This window comes from Octopus bimaculoides, chromosome 28, assembly GCF_046866305.1.
Source record: "Octopus bimaculoides isolate indiv1 chromosome 28, ASM4686630v1, whole genome shotgun sequence".
Classification (NCBI taxonomy): Eukaryota; Metazoa; Mollusca; class Cephalopoda; order Octopoda; family Octopodidae; genus Octopus; species Octopus bimaculoides.
The window spans coordinates 3,440,926-3,457,853 of record NC_142955.1 but is presented as its reverse complement, the minus strand read 5'-3'; the positions used below and the strand labels follow the sequence as shown (position 1 = coordinate 3,457,853).

At 39.1% G+C, this 16,928-nt stretch overlaps 1 protein-coding gene across 8 annotated transcripts in view; it reads right to left on the bottom strand.

The window, feature by feature from the left end:
* LOC106883219 (uncharacterized) overlaps nucleotides 1–15,439 on the bottom strand; it is a 26,434-nt gene extending 10,995 nt beyond the window's left edge. Inside the window, exons 1-4 of one of the 8 annotated variants that reach the window (XM_089344349.1) lie at nucleotides 15,035–15,439; nucleotides 11,603–11,724; nucleotides 7,125–7,217; nucleotides 22–129 (exon numbers count right to left, since the gene is read on the bottom strand). In XM_089344349.1, coding sequence (XP_089200475.1) covers nucleotides 22–129; nucleotides 7,125–7,217; nucleotides 11,603–11,724; nucleotides 15,035–15,059 — 348 coding nt within the window. In that variant the 5' untranslated portion in view covers nucleotides 15,060–15,439. Of the gene's footprint in view, nucleotides 1–21; nucleotides 130–7,109; nucleotides 7,218–11,602; nucleotides 11,725–15,034 lie in introns of all 8 variants that reach the window. The other 7 variants (XM_089344347.1, XM_089344350.1, XM_089344348.1 and 4 more) reach the window with 7 other exon arrangements.
* Between the last annotated feature and the right edge of the window lie 1,489 nt (nucleotides 15,440–16,928).

Here is a 16,928-nt window from a genome sequence, read left to right as displayed (position 1 = left end):
TTTTTTTATTTTTTTACAAACCTGAGAGCTACATATTGAGTTATTTTCTGTATCTAAGACTTTATCCAAATATTCTTCGTACTCGTCGAGTGTACTCAGGGCCTTGGCTGAGTGCAACTCAGAAGAATCCTGAGGGGAAACAAAAAATTTGAAGATGGCAAACAAAAACAACAGCAGCAACAACAACAACAATAAATATGGAAAAATTACTCTGATAGATTACACCATATATAGCATGCACACACACACACAAACACATGTATTTAAATATATATTATGTATACATAAATATAGATGTGACGTATATGTATACTGATACACTGTCACATATGTGTGTGTCTGTGTGTGCCTATAGTAGAGAAGACACTTGCCCAAGGTGCCAGGCAGTGGGTTTCTTTATAACCATAGATGAACATGAAGTACAGCTTATGCATGTATGTAAGACTCTTGTTGTTATGACGTGCACATACACATGTCTGGTGTAAAATGGTTTTACACAAAGAAATAATTGGTTGTGGTTATCTTACAAATAACCTATCACAGAAATATATATTAACACAGAATGCACTCCATACAACTCAAATGTAGGTACGCTACCCCGTATTCAATGTTCAAAATTCAAATGTTAAACCAACATATGTTGGCGTTAGGAAGGGCATCCAGCTGTAGAAACTCTGCCAGATGAGATTGGAGCCTGGTGTAGCCATCGAGTTTCACCAGTCCTCAGTCAAATCGTCCAACCCATGCTAGCATGGAAAGTGGACGTTAAACGATGATGATGATGATGATGTCAAACTATCATGGTAAACCAACACAGTTGAACTAACACCGTCAGCTACACTCCTGACAGTTCACTTAGCTCTTATTTATTGTAAGTGGTTTAGTCTATCTTCAGTCACATGGAGGTGTTTAGGATTCTCCCATAACACTTACTTAGCTATGGATCTATTTGGGCCAAAAAAGACAACCAAAGTGAACTCTCCGCTGTCCCAATGGATTCATATCACAGCAGATATATGCAATTTGGTTATTTATACTTATTAAACCATTTAAAGTTGAAATTCTCCAACCATAGCACCGATCTACACTGGGATGTTGTTTTGGAATTATCACATAGTTGTGGATTCCTTTTGAAAGCAATTAACTTCGATCTTTAACTCTTTAGAACATAAAATCTCTATTGATACTAACCCAATTACAACTACTTCCTCTAAGACCTTCCACAAGATTGATGAGAACTTTAAATATATCAATAAACAACCCTGTCACCCACCTACTGTATTTAAAAAATGAATTCCAAACATTAGCCATAGGATTGCATGCCTTTCTTCTTCTAAAGAAATATTCGAAAAGGCAGTCCCGTTTTATAATAAGGCTCTACAGGATAGTGACTTTACCAATAAAACCTTCTACAACCACAACCCACCTCCTCTATCATCAAGTCGTAAGAATAGGTCCTGGAAAGTTTTATGGTTCACTCCACCTTTCTCCCTTGATGTTAGTACAAAAGTAGGTAGAGGATTCTTGCACTTAGTAGATAGCCACTTTCCAAGAACCCATATATACAATAAAATCTTTTAACAAACACATGAATAAAATTCCCTTTTCTTGTCCCCCCCCCCCCCATAATATTGTCATATATCATTAAGCAAGAGATTTTGACTCAAGCCTGCTCTAGATGCACACGAAGAGACAAAACTAAATGTCTTCAGGGCAGAAATGTGCTATATCCTCCTTGTTAATGAAACACAGGTATCATCAAGCTATGGCACCAGTCAAACAGAAATTAAACATTATATCAGACTCGTGGAAGGAAAATTTAAATCCTGATATAACAACCATCTTTCTAATTTTAGGCACTGTGATAAACGATATTCAACAACCCTTTCAGCTTTAATCTGGAATCTTAAGGATGAAAGGAACAGCAACAGTCAAAATGATGTTCAATATGTTCTCTTGAAAAACTTTACTTCTTAAAAGATTCAAGAGCCTCCAACAACTACATAAGTTCCACAAACAAAATTTTTTCAGGATGTCCATATTTTAAAAACTACATCTTAGAAGAATTTTAAAATAAGCCACCAGACACATGGTAAGACATTACCATCTTGTTTACATTGTTTGTTATTACATTGGTTATCTCCCCTGTTTTTTTTTTTTTTTTTTTTTACCAATGCCCCTTAATTAAGTGTCATCAGCTTAAAAAAGCAACAGACAAATGGTCTTGTTCTCGGCTTGAAAGATGGCAAAACAAATTGATGTTTCGAATATTGAAACCCTGAGTAGCTGCATTTAACAAGGATTGTGTTTTTTATCATAACATTATATATATATATATATATATATATATATATATATATATATATATATATATATATATATATATATACACACACACACACACACAGATAGACACACATACATACATACAAACACACACATTCATATATACACACAGGTATGTGACTGAACTGAAGAACCACAAATGCTCTTTGAGGATGTCAAAACATTACAATGGTAGTCAGTCATTCTATGAATACACTGCATTTTATGGTATGTTACACAGAATATTGATCGACCAAAGCAAGCCATATTTGAACAGGAATTGGATGTACAGGCTTCACTTAACCAAGGGACAGATTATCCTGAAGAGTATTCTTCAACCGGAAGTTTTTCAAAATGCATTCATGAATGTAAATACATCCTGAGTATCTGATCAAATCCCTACTTAGTGGAGATAGAGGATGGTAATTTATTTCACTGTGACATTTACTGTAGGTATTTGTTTTCTTTCTCCATCTAAAAAAACTTCAATTTTGTTAAGAATTTTGTAAATCATTCAGTACCTCATCTTTAACATCTATGTCAAAATCGACAGCATTGTGTCATTCCAGTTACCTCCCTTACCTCATTTTATGTTACTTTCGTTCTAGTTTTCTTAAAGTGCCATTAAAATTAATGGAAATAAAAAATACTACAGAGGCATTATAGTGCAATTGATGAGGTAGAGAAGTCATCTGGATGAAATGTCTTTCTGAGCATCATCAGGTCAGAATATCATCAACATGTTCTTCCTTCTCCAAGTGGTTTTACTCTTACCCTGAAGAGTAAGTCACAAATATGAAGAATGCATGCAACAGGTTGCAAAGAAAAACTAGGGATAGACAAATTACTTTTGAGATCTTTGCAAGTCATGAATCGATTTTGACATAGATGTTAAAGATAAGGTACTGAATGATTTACAAAATTCTTAACAAAATTGAAGTTTTTTAGATAGAGAAAGAAAACAAATGCCTACAGTAAATGTCATAGTGAAAGAAATTACCATCCTCTATTTCCACTAAGTAGGGATTTGATCAGATACTCAGTGGCGAGTTAACTTATGAGTTCAACCAGAATTTTATATGCAGCATTTAGTTCCGTGCCATGTTTTGTTTATTATAATCCTTGAAGACAAACCATCAGTGTTTAAGGTTAGTCATCTGTGGGATCTCTTTTATATTGATGACTGAGATCCAACTGCAGAAATTTGTGAGAAATTCTTTATACTAAGGACCACGGTCTCATCGCTGAAACATTTAAAGGTTTAGTGAAGAAATTCCAAACAAAGAAACAGAACTAGAATGAAGAGACCTCACAGAGAATCTAGCAAAGAATGAAATTTTTTGTTAAGAAGGAAGAAGATAGGACCCAAGTACCATGTTTGATAAGCAGTAAAGGATTAAGTAGAAATACCATAAGGTACCCATTTTCAACAATGAACACACAAGAGTGTAATGGAGGGACAAGCATGGATTATTGGTTCCGTATTTTGGTAGATGCATGAATAGAAACAGCAGTAGCAAGAGGAAGCATCTGACATAATTTGTGAAATGTTTGGAAGGATTCCTAGAAGAAGTTGACAGATTTTATTACCTGGGTAATTTGATTAACAGCAGAAGTGGGTGTCTTCAAAGCTGTGGTGACCAAAGTAAGAAGAAGATGGAGAAATTCAAGGAGCTGTTAACTCACTTGGCAACCAAAGGGTTTCTCTCCCAGAGTGAGGGGTAAGGTGTAGGTTTGCATGCATACAGCAATGCAATGCTACATGGTAGCATAGCATTGCTACATGGTAGCATAGCATTGCTGTTGAATGCAGAAGATTAGAAAAAGTTGGAAAGCAATGATCGAAGCAATGATTCCACCAGATCTGGAATGTTAGTGTGCATGAAAACTGGAAACCCTGTGAACCGAGATAAAAGAGGAATCAGGTGCCGAGTGCATGAGAGATGATTCTGCAAGTATGGACATGTTATATACATACATACACACACACACACACACATATATATCTATATATATGAGGGTGGGGGGATACCCAAAAGAAAGTGGAATTTTGCAATATTATTTTATTCACTTGGTTTTAAAATGATTACATGTTTATTAGCTTCAAAGTATTCTCCATTTGAAGCAAGGCATTGGTTTCAGATTTGTTTTCAAAAACTGTCTCACACTCAAGGCATTGTGTGCTGGTGCATTGTTGGCATGAAACCACCGCTCTCCATTTTGCCAAAATTTATGGCATTTTTGTCTCACCACGTCTCGCAAACACTTCAGAACTGTCAAGTAAAATGTCTGGTTAACAGTCTGACCAGGAGGAACAAATTCTGGGCGGACAATTCGTTTTGTATTGACGAAACACACCAGCATCGTCTTAACATTGGACTTCACTTAACGTGCTTTTTGGGTGGGGGGGCATGGTAACATTGAATGCTTCCAGTGACTTGATTGTAGCTTCGTTTCCAGGTCATAGCTGTTGTGCCAGCTTTCGTAACCATTAATGACCTTCAGGAAAAGGTTCAAATCAACTTCCAGCTGTTCTTTCAGTTCACGACATGCATTCAGTCATGACTGTTTTTCATCTTGCTTGAGCAAGTGAGGCACAAATTTTGCTGCAACTCTTGGCATTTGCAATTCCTCACTCAAAATTCGTTGGCAGAAGCTCCAAGACACTCGAATCATATCAACAATTTCGTTAATTGTACAGTGATGGTCCTTCAAGTTCAGTTCAGGAATTTTCCTGATGTTTTTATTCATTTGGTTGCTCTCAATGAGATTTATCTTCAAGCGACAAAGGACCATTCCTAAAGCATGAAAACCACTCATAAACTTGTGTTTTGCTCATGGCAGCATCTTTGTAAAATGTTTGAAGCATGGCAACTGTTATTTTGGTGTTTTCCCAAGCAGCAAACAGAATTTCATGGAAGTACATTGTTCCTTCCTTTCATCCAATGCAAAAATCGATGAACAGGACAGGGAAGAAGTACTGCAAAACAATGATGCACCACATGACAGTATGACATCAGTCGACACTACTGACTGATGCCTGAGGGTCGCATCAAGTGGCTTCTAGCAGTAGAAGTCTGTACTAAGACAGGTTTGTCCTACAAATAACATTTCCGATTTCTTTTGGGTAACCCCTCATATATGTGTGTGTATGTATGTATATATATATATATATATATATATATATATATATATATATATATATATATATATATTGTTATATATATGTATATATTTATATATATATGTATATATTTAGAGAAAAGGAGGATGTCAGATGTCTAGAGAAGGGAGAAGTGTTCCAAATGGAAGGAACCAGGTGTAGCAGAGGGGCAAAAGTAAAGAAAAAAGAGGTAAATTGGTAAATGTCGATAGAAGAGATTGAGATCTACAAAGACTAATGACAAAAGACCATGACTTATAGAGAAGTGTTGTTGTGTTGAAGTGGAAGTACCCAATACATGAATACATGGAAAATCATATGAAGGAACAGAAGTGGTGATAGTGATGTGTAATATTTCAGCCCCTGCAGGAGAACCCTTATGTTCATATTATGCTCCATATAATATTCTATGACTATTTTAAAGACAGTAGGGAGTTTGTTGAGGGAGAGATTGGATTGTCACTCAGGGCATTACAAATGGAGTGAAGTAATGTGTGGGTTGCTAGGACTGTACAGACAGTATTTCTGTTGGTCAGCAATTGCAATAAGAAGCATATTAAAATATAAGTCATGTGGAGAGTGACCGTTGGAGGTCAATCCATTTCCAGTCTGTGCTCCTGTTGATGATATTGACCTTTTAGGAAGCAATGAAGCAAAACTACAGAAGCTCAGCACCAAATTGGAAAAAGTATGAAGAGCTTCCAGAATGGAGATCAGCTCAAAAATAGCCTGGTCCTGGTTAAGAATAACAACCGAAATACAGCAACTGGCATCAGGCTAAACAGATAGAGACTTAATGCAGTGAACACCTTCGAGAACTTAGAATCCACTTGATGGCAGATCTCAAAAAGAGATAACAAGACTTAGCCTGGCCTCTCCTACCATGACCATATGGGAAAGTAATTCTATTAGTTTTCCAACAAGATTCATTGTGTACTAGTCCCCGGCGACTTTGATCTTTCTGTATGGGTGTGAGAACTGGACTCTTACAGTTGACCTGCAGCAAAGAATCCAGCGATTTGAGTACAAGGCTGCTGCACATCTCATACACAGGGCACAAAGCAAACGGCTTTTTTCAGGTGGCACCAAGTCAACAAATACCCTGGTAGACAGGAACCACTCTGTCACAAGTCCTTGTTCAAATGCATTCTTCAGGGCACAGCGGTTGATGGAGGGTAAAAGAGGGGCCAACAGAGAAAATTCTGGCTCAACAACATCAAGGACTGGACAGGTCGCAGCTCAGTGAACCTGCTATGCATGACAGAGAACTGAGACCAGTGGCAACAACTGACTATGAAAGCATCTGGGGTAGCATCACAACTGCATCAGATAAGGGATCTTGACGATGACGATGATATAAGTAACATGGGAAGGAGGGCAGGAAGGTGATTTGTGAGAAGTGAGATATAAGTGTGGGAGACAGTTGGGTGGTGATGACAATGTTTTGGAAAGAATCAGTAACTGAGAGAGAGAGAGAGAGAGAGAGAGAGAGAAGAGAGATAGATAGACAGAGTTGAAGCCATCGGATGAGAAGATGTTAAAAACAACAACATAAGATGAGAGTTATTATTGATATTATGCTTGAGGGGCAGAGTGTTGTGTGGGGGTGGTATTTACAAACCTGTGAGCTACATACGGAGTTAATGTCCATATCTAATACTCTATCCACATAATCTTCAAACACATCGATTGTACTCAGAGTCTTGACAGAGTCGGACTCAGAAGAATCCTATGGGGGGAAAAACAAAAAATTTCAAAATGGCACAAACAACAGCAACAACAACAACAGCAACAAGTGAAAATAATATTAATTATAGAAGAAAATATTGAAAATATTATAGAAGAAAAGCCTGTCCCCCCACCATCGCTTGACAACCAATGTTGGTGTGTTTACATCCCGGTAACTTAGCGGTTCGGCAGAAAGAGACCGATAGTATAAGTACTAGGCTTACAAAGAATAAGTCCTGGGGTCGATTTGCTTGACTAAAGGCAGTGCTCCAGCATGGCCACAGTCAAATGACTAAAACAAGTAAAAGAAATAAATTTAGTTTGTAGATCTACTAAGTTCTTTGTTAACTTGAGTGGAGAAATTAAAAAAAAAATTTGTTGTTAAATTTTCTGGAGAACTTAGAGCTTTGTGATTCTATATATGGGGTTTGGGTGGGGTTTGGGGTTTGTTAATCAGTATGGGAGTGAAAGGATGTTGATGAAAAAGGGCTGAAAGGAAATAACGAACGGTCAGATCAAGATACTTGATTGGGGATGGAATTGGGAGGTGGTGGGGTGATGGAGGGGATATTTATGTGTGTATGTGTGTGTGTGTGTGTGTGTGTGTGTGTGTGTGTATGTAAATACATGTGTATCTGTATATGTATAGGGTTATATATATGCGAGTGTATGCATATGTATGTAGATATGTGTATGTTTGTATATATATATATATATATATATATATATTCTCAAACACAGGACAATGCTAATAATATAGCCTGAAAAGAATAAACTACCCCTATTTTGCAGAAAAAAGTGTAGGTGGTTATATATATATATATATATATATATATATATATACACACACATACAACAGGCTTCTTAGAGTTTCCATCTACCAAATCCACTCTCACAAGTCTTTGGTTGGCTGGAGGTTAGAACTGAAGACACTTGCTCAAGGTGCCATGTAGTAGGACTGAACCTGGAGCCATTTGGTTGGCAAGTAAGCTTCTTAACACACAGGTATGTACGTACATACATAGTATTATACACACATCGAGGGGACACCCATCAGTCACGAATGACTATGGAGTTGCAAGCAGAAAGTTCCCCTCCTTGCCACAAGTTCGGACAAGGTTGTTTTATGGAAGACCAGCAGTCCCCCATGCATACCAGCCTCCCCTTCTCCACGCCACTGATGGTATCCAAGGAAAAGGCAAAGGGGCCGACAACATCACAACTCGTTTCTACAGCTGAGTGAACTGCAGCAATGTGAAATAAAGTGTCTTGCTCAAGAACACAACACACAGCTCAGTCCAGGAATTTGAACTCACTACCTCATAGTAGTGAACCTGACATACATACATACATGCACGGTGGGCCTTCCATAGTCTGTGCCTACCAAAATCTTAAACTATTATTCAACACTCAAGGCTGTAACAGAAACCATTCGAAACAGAAGAGTTTTTACATTCTCCATTTAAAAAAAAAAAATTTGTTTTGCTGACATAAAACCATTTTTCAGTAATTTCTCTCCTGCCAACCTTTGCTGTGAAGAAGGACTTAATCCAAAACATTACATTTTCCACTACAAACAGCAAGTTCAATCTGCTGTTTTTATTGATTGTTACTAAAAATACATATACATTTATTATGTGTATATGTGTATGCATATATATATATATATATATATATATATATATATATATATATATATATATATTGTATATATCATCATCATCATTTAACGTCTGCTGCTGCTGCTGCTGATATATGCAATATATACATATATATATATATAAATATATACATATATATATACATATAAATATATACATATATATATACATATAAATATATACATATATATATATATATATATATATATAGGAATTAAAGGAACTTTTATTTATATGCATTTTGCTCCATTTATTATTATTATTGATATATATATATATATATATATATATATATATATATGAATAATATATATATATGAATAATAATAATAAATGGACGAAAACGCATATAAATAAAAGTTCCTTTAATTCCTACACATGTTTCAAAATATATGAGAGCTCTCCTACAAAGATGTTACTTGGCCATGTAACATCTTAGCTCATAAGTTACCTCATCATTTTGCATTTGTCTTGCTTTTATATGTTGATTCCCTGAAGATGAATATATGTGGAATTCCAGCAGCTCTTACTTCTTTGTAGAAGAGCTCTCATATATTTTGAAACATGTGTAGGAATTAAAGGAACTTTTATTTATATGTGTTTTGCTCCATTTATTATTATTATCCATATCTTCTCAAAATGTATCACTTTAACTTGGTATCTCTACCTATAAAACAGCTGTGATATCTTGTTTTTTTTAGTGTAATTTTGCTACCCATGGTAACTATTAACATATTTACATTATCAAAGGTTTTTTTAAAACTGAGATAATATTAATATATACATAAACTAATATATATATACATATATATATATATATATATATATATATATATATATATATATATATATATATATATATATATATATATGTATTTATATGTATATATATATGTATATATATATATATATATATGGACACATGTATGATGGTGATGATGCTTACTTCGTCATGTGACATAATAATCTGTCATTATACCTGGTCAAGCCAATCTCTATTCACACTCATAATTCTGTTTGAACCTTGTTAAGGTCAGCTGACCGCTTTTGGGGCTGAGAAGAAATCGATGAGGAAACATTCTCCTTAAGATGATGCGATGAAACGTGCGTGTGCCACTGGGCTTCAGTAGCATTTGTCGTGTGCCACCCTCTGTGTATAGTTAGTCAGACGTATTCTCCTTGATCACTGCACATCCATATATAAACCTTGGTACTTCTATGCCACCATACACACATATATACACACATATCTATAGATACATTTCTATACAAAACTGGATTTTATTGTGGATATTCTTTTACTTGTTTCAGTCATGGTATGCTCTTGGGTCCTCTCAGGTGATCCGTCCAGTAGAGTTCCTGTCAGTCCTCACCTTTACGGGATCCCTCCTCATCTACTGTGTCCACGTGGTTGACCAATGTGAGCTGCAAACCCAGTTGGACCCTCAATGAAGAGAACCCAATAAACAGGGGCTAACTTGAAAAAAATCAAGCAACAGGGCCAAACAGCCTGAGCTTGCACTCCCGAATCATCCAAGCAACAAGACGGATCCCAGTTTCTGAGCAGAGATGTTGGGTACATGATCATGTGGTATGAGATTGACCAATGTGAGCCGCAAACCCAGTTGGACCCTCAATGAAGAGAACCCAATAAACAGGGGCTAACTTGAAAAAATCAAGCAACAGGGCCAAACAGCCTGAGCTTGCACTCCCGAATCATCCAAGCAACAAGACGGATCCCAGTTTCTGAGCAGAGATGTTGGGTACATGATCATGTGGTATGAGATTGACCAATGTGAGCTGCAAACCCAGTTAGACCCTCAATGAAGAGAACCCAATAAACAGGGGCTAACTTGAAAAAATCAAGCAACAGGGCCAAACAGCCTGAGCTTGCACTCCCGAATCATCCAAGCAACAAGACGGATCCCAGTTTCTGAGCAGAGATGTTGGGTACATGATCATGTGGTATGAGATTGACCAATGTGAGCTGCAAACCCAGTTAGACCCCCAGTGAAGAGAACCCAATAAGCAAGGTCTAACTTGTAATATTGAGCAAAATGGCCAAACAGCCTGAATCATAGAGGGAATAAGATGCATCCAAGATTCAGGGTCATGTGGTATGTGGCCGGCCAGCATGAGCTATCAACCCAGTTGGACCCTTAGTGAAGAAAGCATAAGCAGGGTCCAACTCAGAAGCATAGCCAAAAAGTCTGAGCTGGCACTTTTGAATCATTCAAGAAATAGGACTCACCCCAGTTTCATTGGCTGGATACGTGATCATGTGACCTCTAGATGACCAACACAAGACATAACCTATTTGGACCCTCGGTGAAGAGAACAGGATAAATCATACAAGCAAGGGGATCAATCCTGGTTTCTGAGTGAAGAAGCTGGTTGGAGAGAAAATCCGACCAACGTTGAGGGTGAGAATGTCTGAGACGTTGGACATCTTCAATTATGTCAGTAATGAAAGTCATAGCAAGATTAGCTGCGGATCGGAAGTTCTAGAAAGATTTAGATAATCTGGTGCAGTTGTGAACTCTTTGGACAAGGGTGTTTGGTGCTGCGAAACGCATACATAGAAAGACAGACACGAAGCAAAAAAAAAAAAGATAAAATAGAAACATTGATTAATAGTTGACAAAAAATAAAAAAATAAAGAATTTCTTTCGGGTTTTTTTTCTTTTCTTTTTTCTCTTTTTCCTTTTACTGTGGTGCTACTTACAAGATTAGGGCTGCGTGTAGCTTTGCTTTCTCCGGAATCTTCCATTATGCCATCAACAGTTTGCTGAAGAGGGTTCTGGGTATTTGGCATTGAGATGTCAGCATCAGGGTCAATACCCAATTCTAGAAGAGAGAAAAAGGGATTATTTTTGTTTTTAAGGATCACAAAACCATGCCCCAAACATATAACATCCATTTATCCACTAGGTCGTGCCACTCCAACTGGTGGCCCTCCCACCTTTCTACTTTTTGCTATAGTTGTTGATAAATGGCTGAATGCCCACATCCCTGGGAAATGGATGGGTCGTCGAGGTCCGCATGATTAGCCAGAAAGCCTGATTTAACACCCTGTGACTTTTTTCTTTGGGGTTGCTTCAAGGAGCAAGTCTACTCTACCAAACCAAAGACTTTGGAAGAACTTGAAGGATGAATACAAGAAGTTATGTCTTCCATCCTACAAGAGTTCCTGATGAAATCAGTTGATGCAGTTCCCAGGTGGCTTGAGAAGCTGGTGGTGAATGCTGGGACCCATATCAAATTTTAAATAAAACTCCATGCTATACGCTTTCTTCACATATTCATTTTCTCTAAAAATAATAAATAAATTATAAGTGTTTTAAAATATGGGGTTACTTTTCAATCACTCTCTATATACATAATGGGCTTCTTTCAGTTTCCGTCTAGCAAATCCACTGACAAGGCTTTGATCAGCCCAATGCTATTGTAGAAGACACTTGCCCAAGATGCTTTGCAGTGGGACTGAACCCAGAACCATGTAGTTGAGAAGCAAACTTCTTACCACACAGCCTTGCCTGCAACTGTATATGTACATATCTATGTAGTCTTATTAATATTTAGCAGAAACAACAGAGTGACTCAAACTCTGAAAGTTTTGTGCATTGGTGCCACCACATGAAACATTAGAATGGACTAAGCAGAGCAAGTGTACATACGAGGACAGAAAGTATCGCTGAAGAGGTCACAGATGTGTGACTAAAGATTTCCAGACAATGGACTTGAGAGCAGTAATAAACAAGTGAAGTGAAGAATGAATGTATTTATTTGGCATGACTGTCCCAAAATATAGAAATTCATAAATGTATATATATATATATATATATATATATATATATATATAGGTAAATGATAGGATTGCTTCAATATTTCAGGGGTAGTCTGAAGTAGCCAAGCAACCAGGGGATGTTTAAATCCAGAGGCACTCCTGGGAATTACTTGTGTGGGTATCGTCTTCGTTAGAAGGTATCCAGAGGCAGGTAATTTATTGTCTAAACCGCAGTTTATAATTATAGTTCTCCATTCTCCACATAACTATATATATATATATATATATATATCATCATCATCATCATCATCGTTTAACGTCTGCTTTCCATGCTAGCATGGGTTGGACGACTTGACTGAGGACTGGTGAAACCGGATGGCAACACCAGGCTCCAATCTAAATTTGGCAGAGTTTCTACAGCTGGATGCCCTTCCTAACGCCAACCACTCAGAGAGTGTAGTAGGTGCTTTTACGTGTCACCTGCACGAAGGCCAGTCAGGCGATACTGGCAACGGCCACGCTCGAAATGGTGTCTTTTATGTGCCACCCGCACAAGCGAGTTCAGGGGCACTGGCAACGATCTCGCTCGAAAATCCTACGGAGGCCAGTCAGGCGGTACTGGCAACAGCCATGCACAAAATGGTGCATCTTATGTGCCACCCACACAAGAGCCAGTCCAGGGGCCCTGGCAACGATCTTACTTGGCTTGCCGGGTCTTCTCACGCACAGCACATTTCCAAAGGTCTCAGTCAGTAGTCATCGCCTCGGTGAGGCCCAATGTACGAAGGTCTTGCCTCACAACCTCAGCCCAGGTCTTCCTGGGCCTACCTCTTCCACGGGTTCCCTCAACTGTTAGGGTGTGGCACTTTTTCACGCAGCTATCCTCATCCATTCTCACCACATGTCCATACCAGCGCAATCGTCTCTCTTGCACACCACAACTGATGCTTCTAATGTTCAGCTTTTCTCTCAAGATACTTACACTCTGACGGGTATTCACATTGACATTAAACATCCAACGGCGCATACTGGCTTCATTCCTTGCGAGCTTACGTATGTCCTCAGCAGTTACAGCCCATGTTTCACTGCCATGTAGCATGGCTGTTCGTACACATGCGTCATACAGTCTGCCTTTTACTCTGAATGAGAGTCCCTTTGTCTCCAGCAGGGGTAAGAGCTCTCTAAACTTTGCCCAGGCTATTCTTATTCTAGCAGCTACACTTTCAGCGCACCCACCCCCACTACTAACTTGGTCGCCCAGATAGTGGAAGCTATCGACTACCTCTAGTTTTTCACCCTGGAATGAGATAGAAGTTGTTTCCTGTTTGTTTACAGTCTTTATTGCACCTGAACATCTGCCACAAACAAAAACTAACTTCCTAGTTAACCTGCCTTTGATGTTGCTGCACCTCTTATGTGTCCATAGCTTGCACCGGGTACATCTTATAGAGTTACTACCTACTCCTTTTCTGCATACTGAGCAGGGCCATCTACCTGAAGGGGTTTGTGTTTTATCTACCTTCCTACTTATTAGGATTTTGGTTTTAGCTAGGTTTACTCTAAGGCCCTTCAATTCTAGACCTTGCTTCCACACCTGAAACTTCTCCTCTAGTTCTGATAGTGACTCTGCAATTAGGGCAAGGTCATCAGCATAGAGGAGCTCCCAGGGGCAACCTGTCTTGAACTCCTCTGTGATTGCCTGGAGGACTATGATAAATAAGAGGGGGCTGAGGACGGAACCTTGGTGGACCCCTACCTCTACCCGGAATTCATTGCTGTACTCATTTCCAACCCTCACCTTACTGGCAGCATCTCTGTACATGGCTCGCACAGTTCTCACTAACCATTCTTCTATCCCAAGTTTCCTCATTGACAACCAGATAAGGGATCGGGGGACCCTGTCAAAGGCTTTCTCCATGTCAACGAAAGCCAGGTACAGAGGTTTATCCTTGGCTAGGTATTTCTCCTGCAGCTGTCTCACTAGAAATAAGGCATCAGTAGTGCTTTTACCTGGCATGAACCCAAACTGCATCTCATCTAAATTGATTCACTCCCTAATTAGTTGGGCTATGACCCTCTCTGTAACTTTCATAACCTGATCTAACAGCTTGATGCCTCTGTAATTATTTGTATCTAAAGCGTCACCTTTACCTTTGTAGCAGTTGACTATGGTGCTGCTACACCAGTCATTGGGTATGACTCCTTCGTGTTATATATATATATATATATATATATATATATATATATACACACACACATGCATACACACACACACATACATACACACACACACATACATGTTTGCTCGTTGGCTGTCAGCTGCCATTGGTAAATGAACAAAGTGGAAGAAAGGTGTTGTTTGGAACTTACCTTTGGCCTTCCTCATTAGTTCCATTACTTCAAGAACTTCAGAGATGGACGAAGCTGGTCGCTTCTTTTTGCGGTTATAAATTGGGTGAATGTTCTGTTCATCATCAATCCATGGCTAAAAGAGAGGAAAGAAGACACAAGCAGGGACATGAGTTTCTTGCAAACAAACCATCAAAAGAGACCTGCTAGAAATAACAGCTGTACCTCCCACAAATCACACATCTACTGTCCTATGTATACTCTTTACTCTTTTACTTGTTTCAGTCTTTCGACTGTGGCCATGCTGGAGCACCACCTTTAGTTGAGCAAATCAACCCCAGGACTTATTCTTTAGAAGCCTAGTACTTATTCTATCAGTCTCTTTTGCCGAACTGCTAAGTGACGGGGACCTAAACACACCAGCATCGGTTGTCAAGCGATGTTGGGGGGACAAACACATACGCATATATATACATATATACAACAGGCTTCTTTCAGTTTCCGTCTACCAAATCCACTCACAAGGCTTTGGTCGGCCCGAGGCTATAGTAGAAGACACTTGCCCAAGGTGCCACGCAGTGGGACTGAATCCGGAACCATGTGGTTGGTAAGCAAGCTACTTACCACACAGCCACTCCTACGCCTATATGTATGTATATATATATGAAAATATGAGCCAATGAGGGAGATTTCTACATGGGTGTTAGACACTGATGACACAATATAATGTTGACCAAGAACCTGCATTGCCATTGTTCTGCTCAAGGGCCAGTCCTCACCACCTGCCACCATCAGGCATGACTACAGTGGGCTACACAGCCCCGACACTACCGGCATCAACAATGAAAGTTGATAGTCTTCTCTGCGTTTCCACCTCGGATGGCAGAGTGAGGGTGTGGTGTAGGAGGGGTTAATGCCACGGAGATGCATGTGTAATAGAGAGAGAGAGAGACAGTGGGGGTGGCCAAAGCATCATAGCTTGGGGTGCTATAGGCCTGAATCTGAGAACTGGGCCCCATGTGTTCCAAAATGTTGGTGCAGGCAGAGGAAATAGCATTACAGTGCAGCACTACGTTGACCGGATCCTAAGACCTCACATAGTGCCCTTCTTCACTTGTTTCTTAACTGGCGCTCCACCGGTTATGTTGATCAGTGTTCCAGTTTATCAGATTAACAGAACAGCCGGTTCATGAAATTAACATGCAAGTGGCTGAGCATTCCACACACACACATATGTATATATACACATATACATACATACAGTGAAGCTCGGTGCAGTCTTCTGCCAAGCCAGCTCCTGTCAAACCATCCAACCGATGCCAGCAAGGAAAGTGGATGTTAAATAACGATGATGATGATGATGATATATATATATATATATATATATATATATATAAACATCCTTGTGGGAGTGCAATGGCCCAGTGATTAGGGTGGCAGACTCGCGGTCATAGGATCGCAGTTTCGATTCCCAGACCAGGCGTTGTGAGTGTTTATTGAGCGAAAACACCTAAAGCTCCACTAGGCTCCGGCCAGGGAATGTTGGCGAACTCTGCTGTACTCTTTCACCACAACTTTCTCTCACTCTTACTTCCTGTTTCTGGTGTGCCTGTAATTCAAAGGGTCAGCCTTGTCACACACACTGTCACGCTGAATATCCCCGAGAACTACGTTAAGGGTACACGTGTCTGTGGAGTGCTCAGCCACTTGCACGTTAATTTCACGAGCAGGCTGTTCCGTTGATTGGATCAACTGGAACCCTGCCCTCGTCGTAAGCGATGGAGTGCCAACAACAACATCCCTACTTAAAGTCTGCTTTGCATGCTGGCATGGGCTGGACTGTTAATGAGGAAATAGCAATTAGTAGGGAGGAACATGGCCCATTACAATAGAAACAGGAATGAACAGAGAAAGG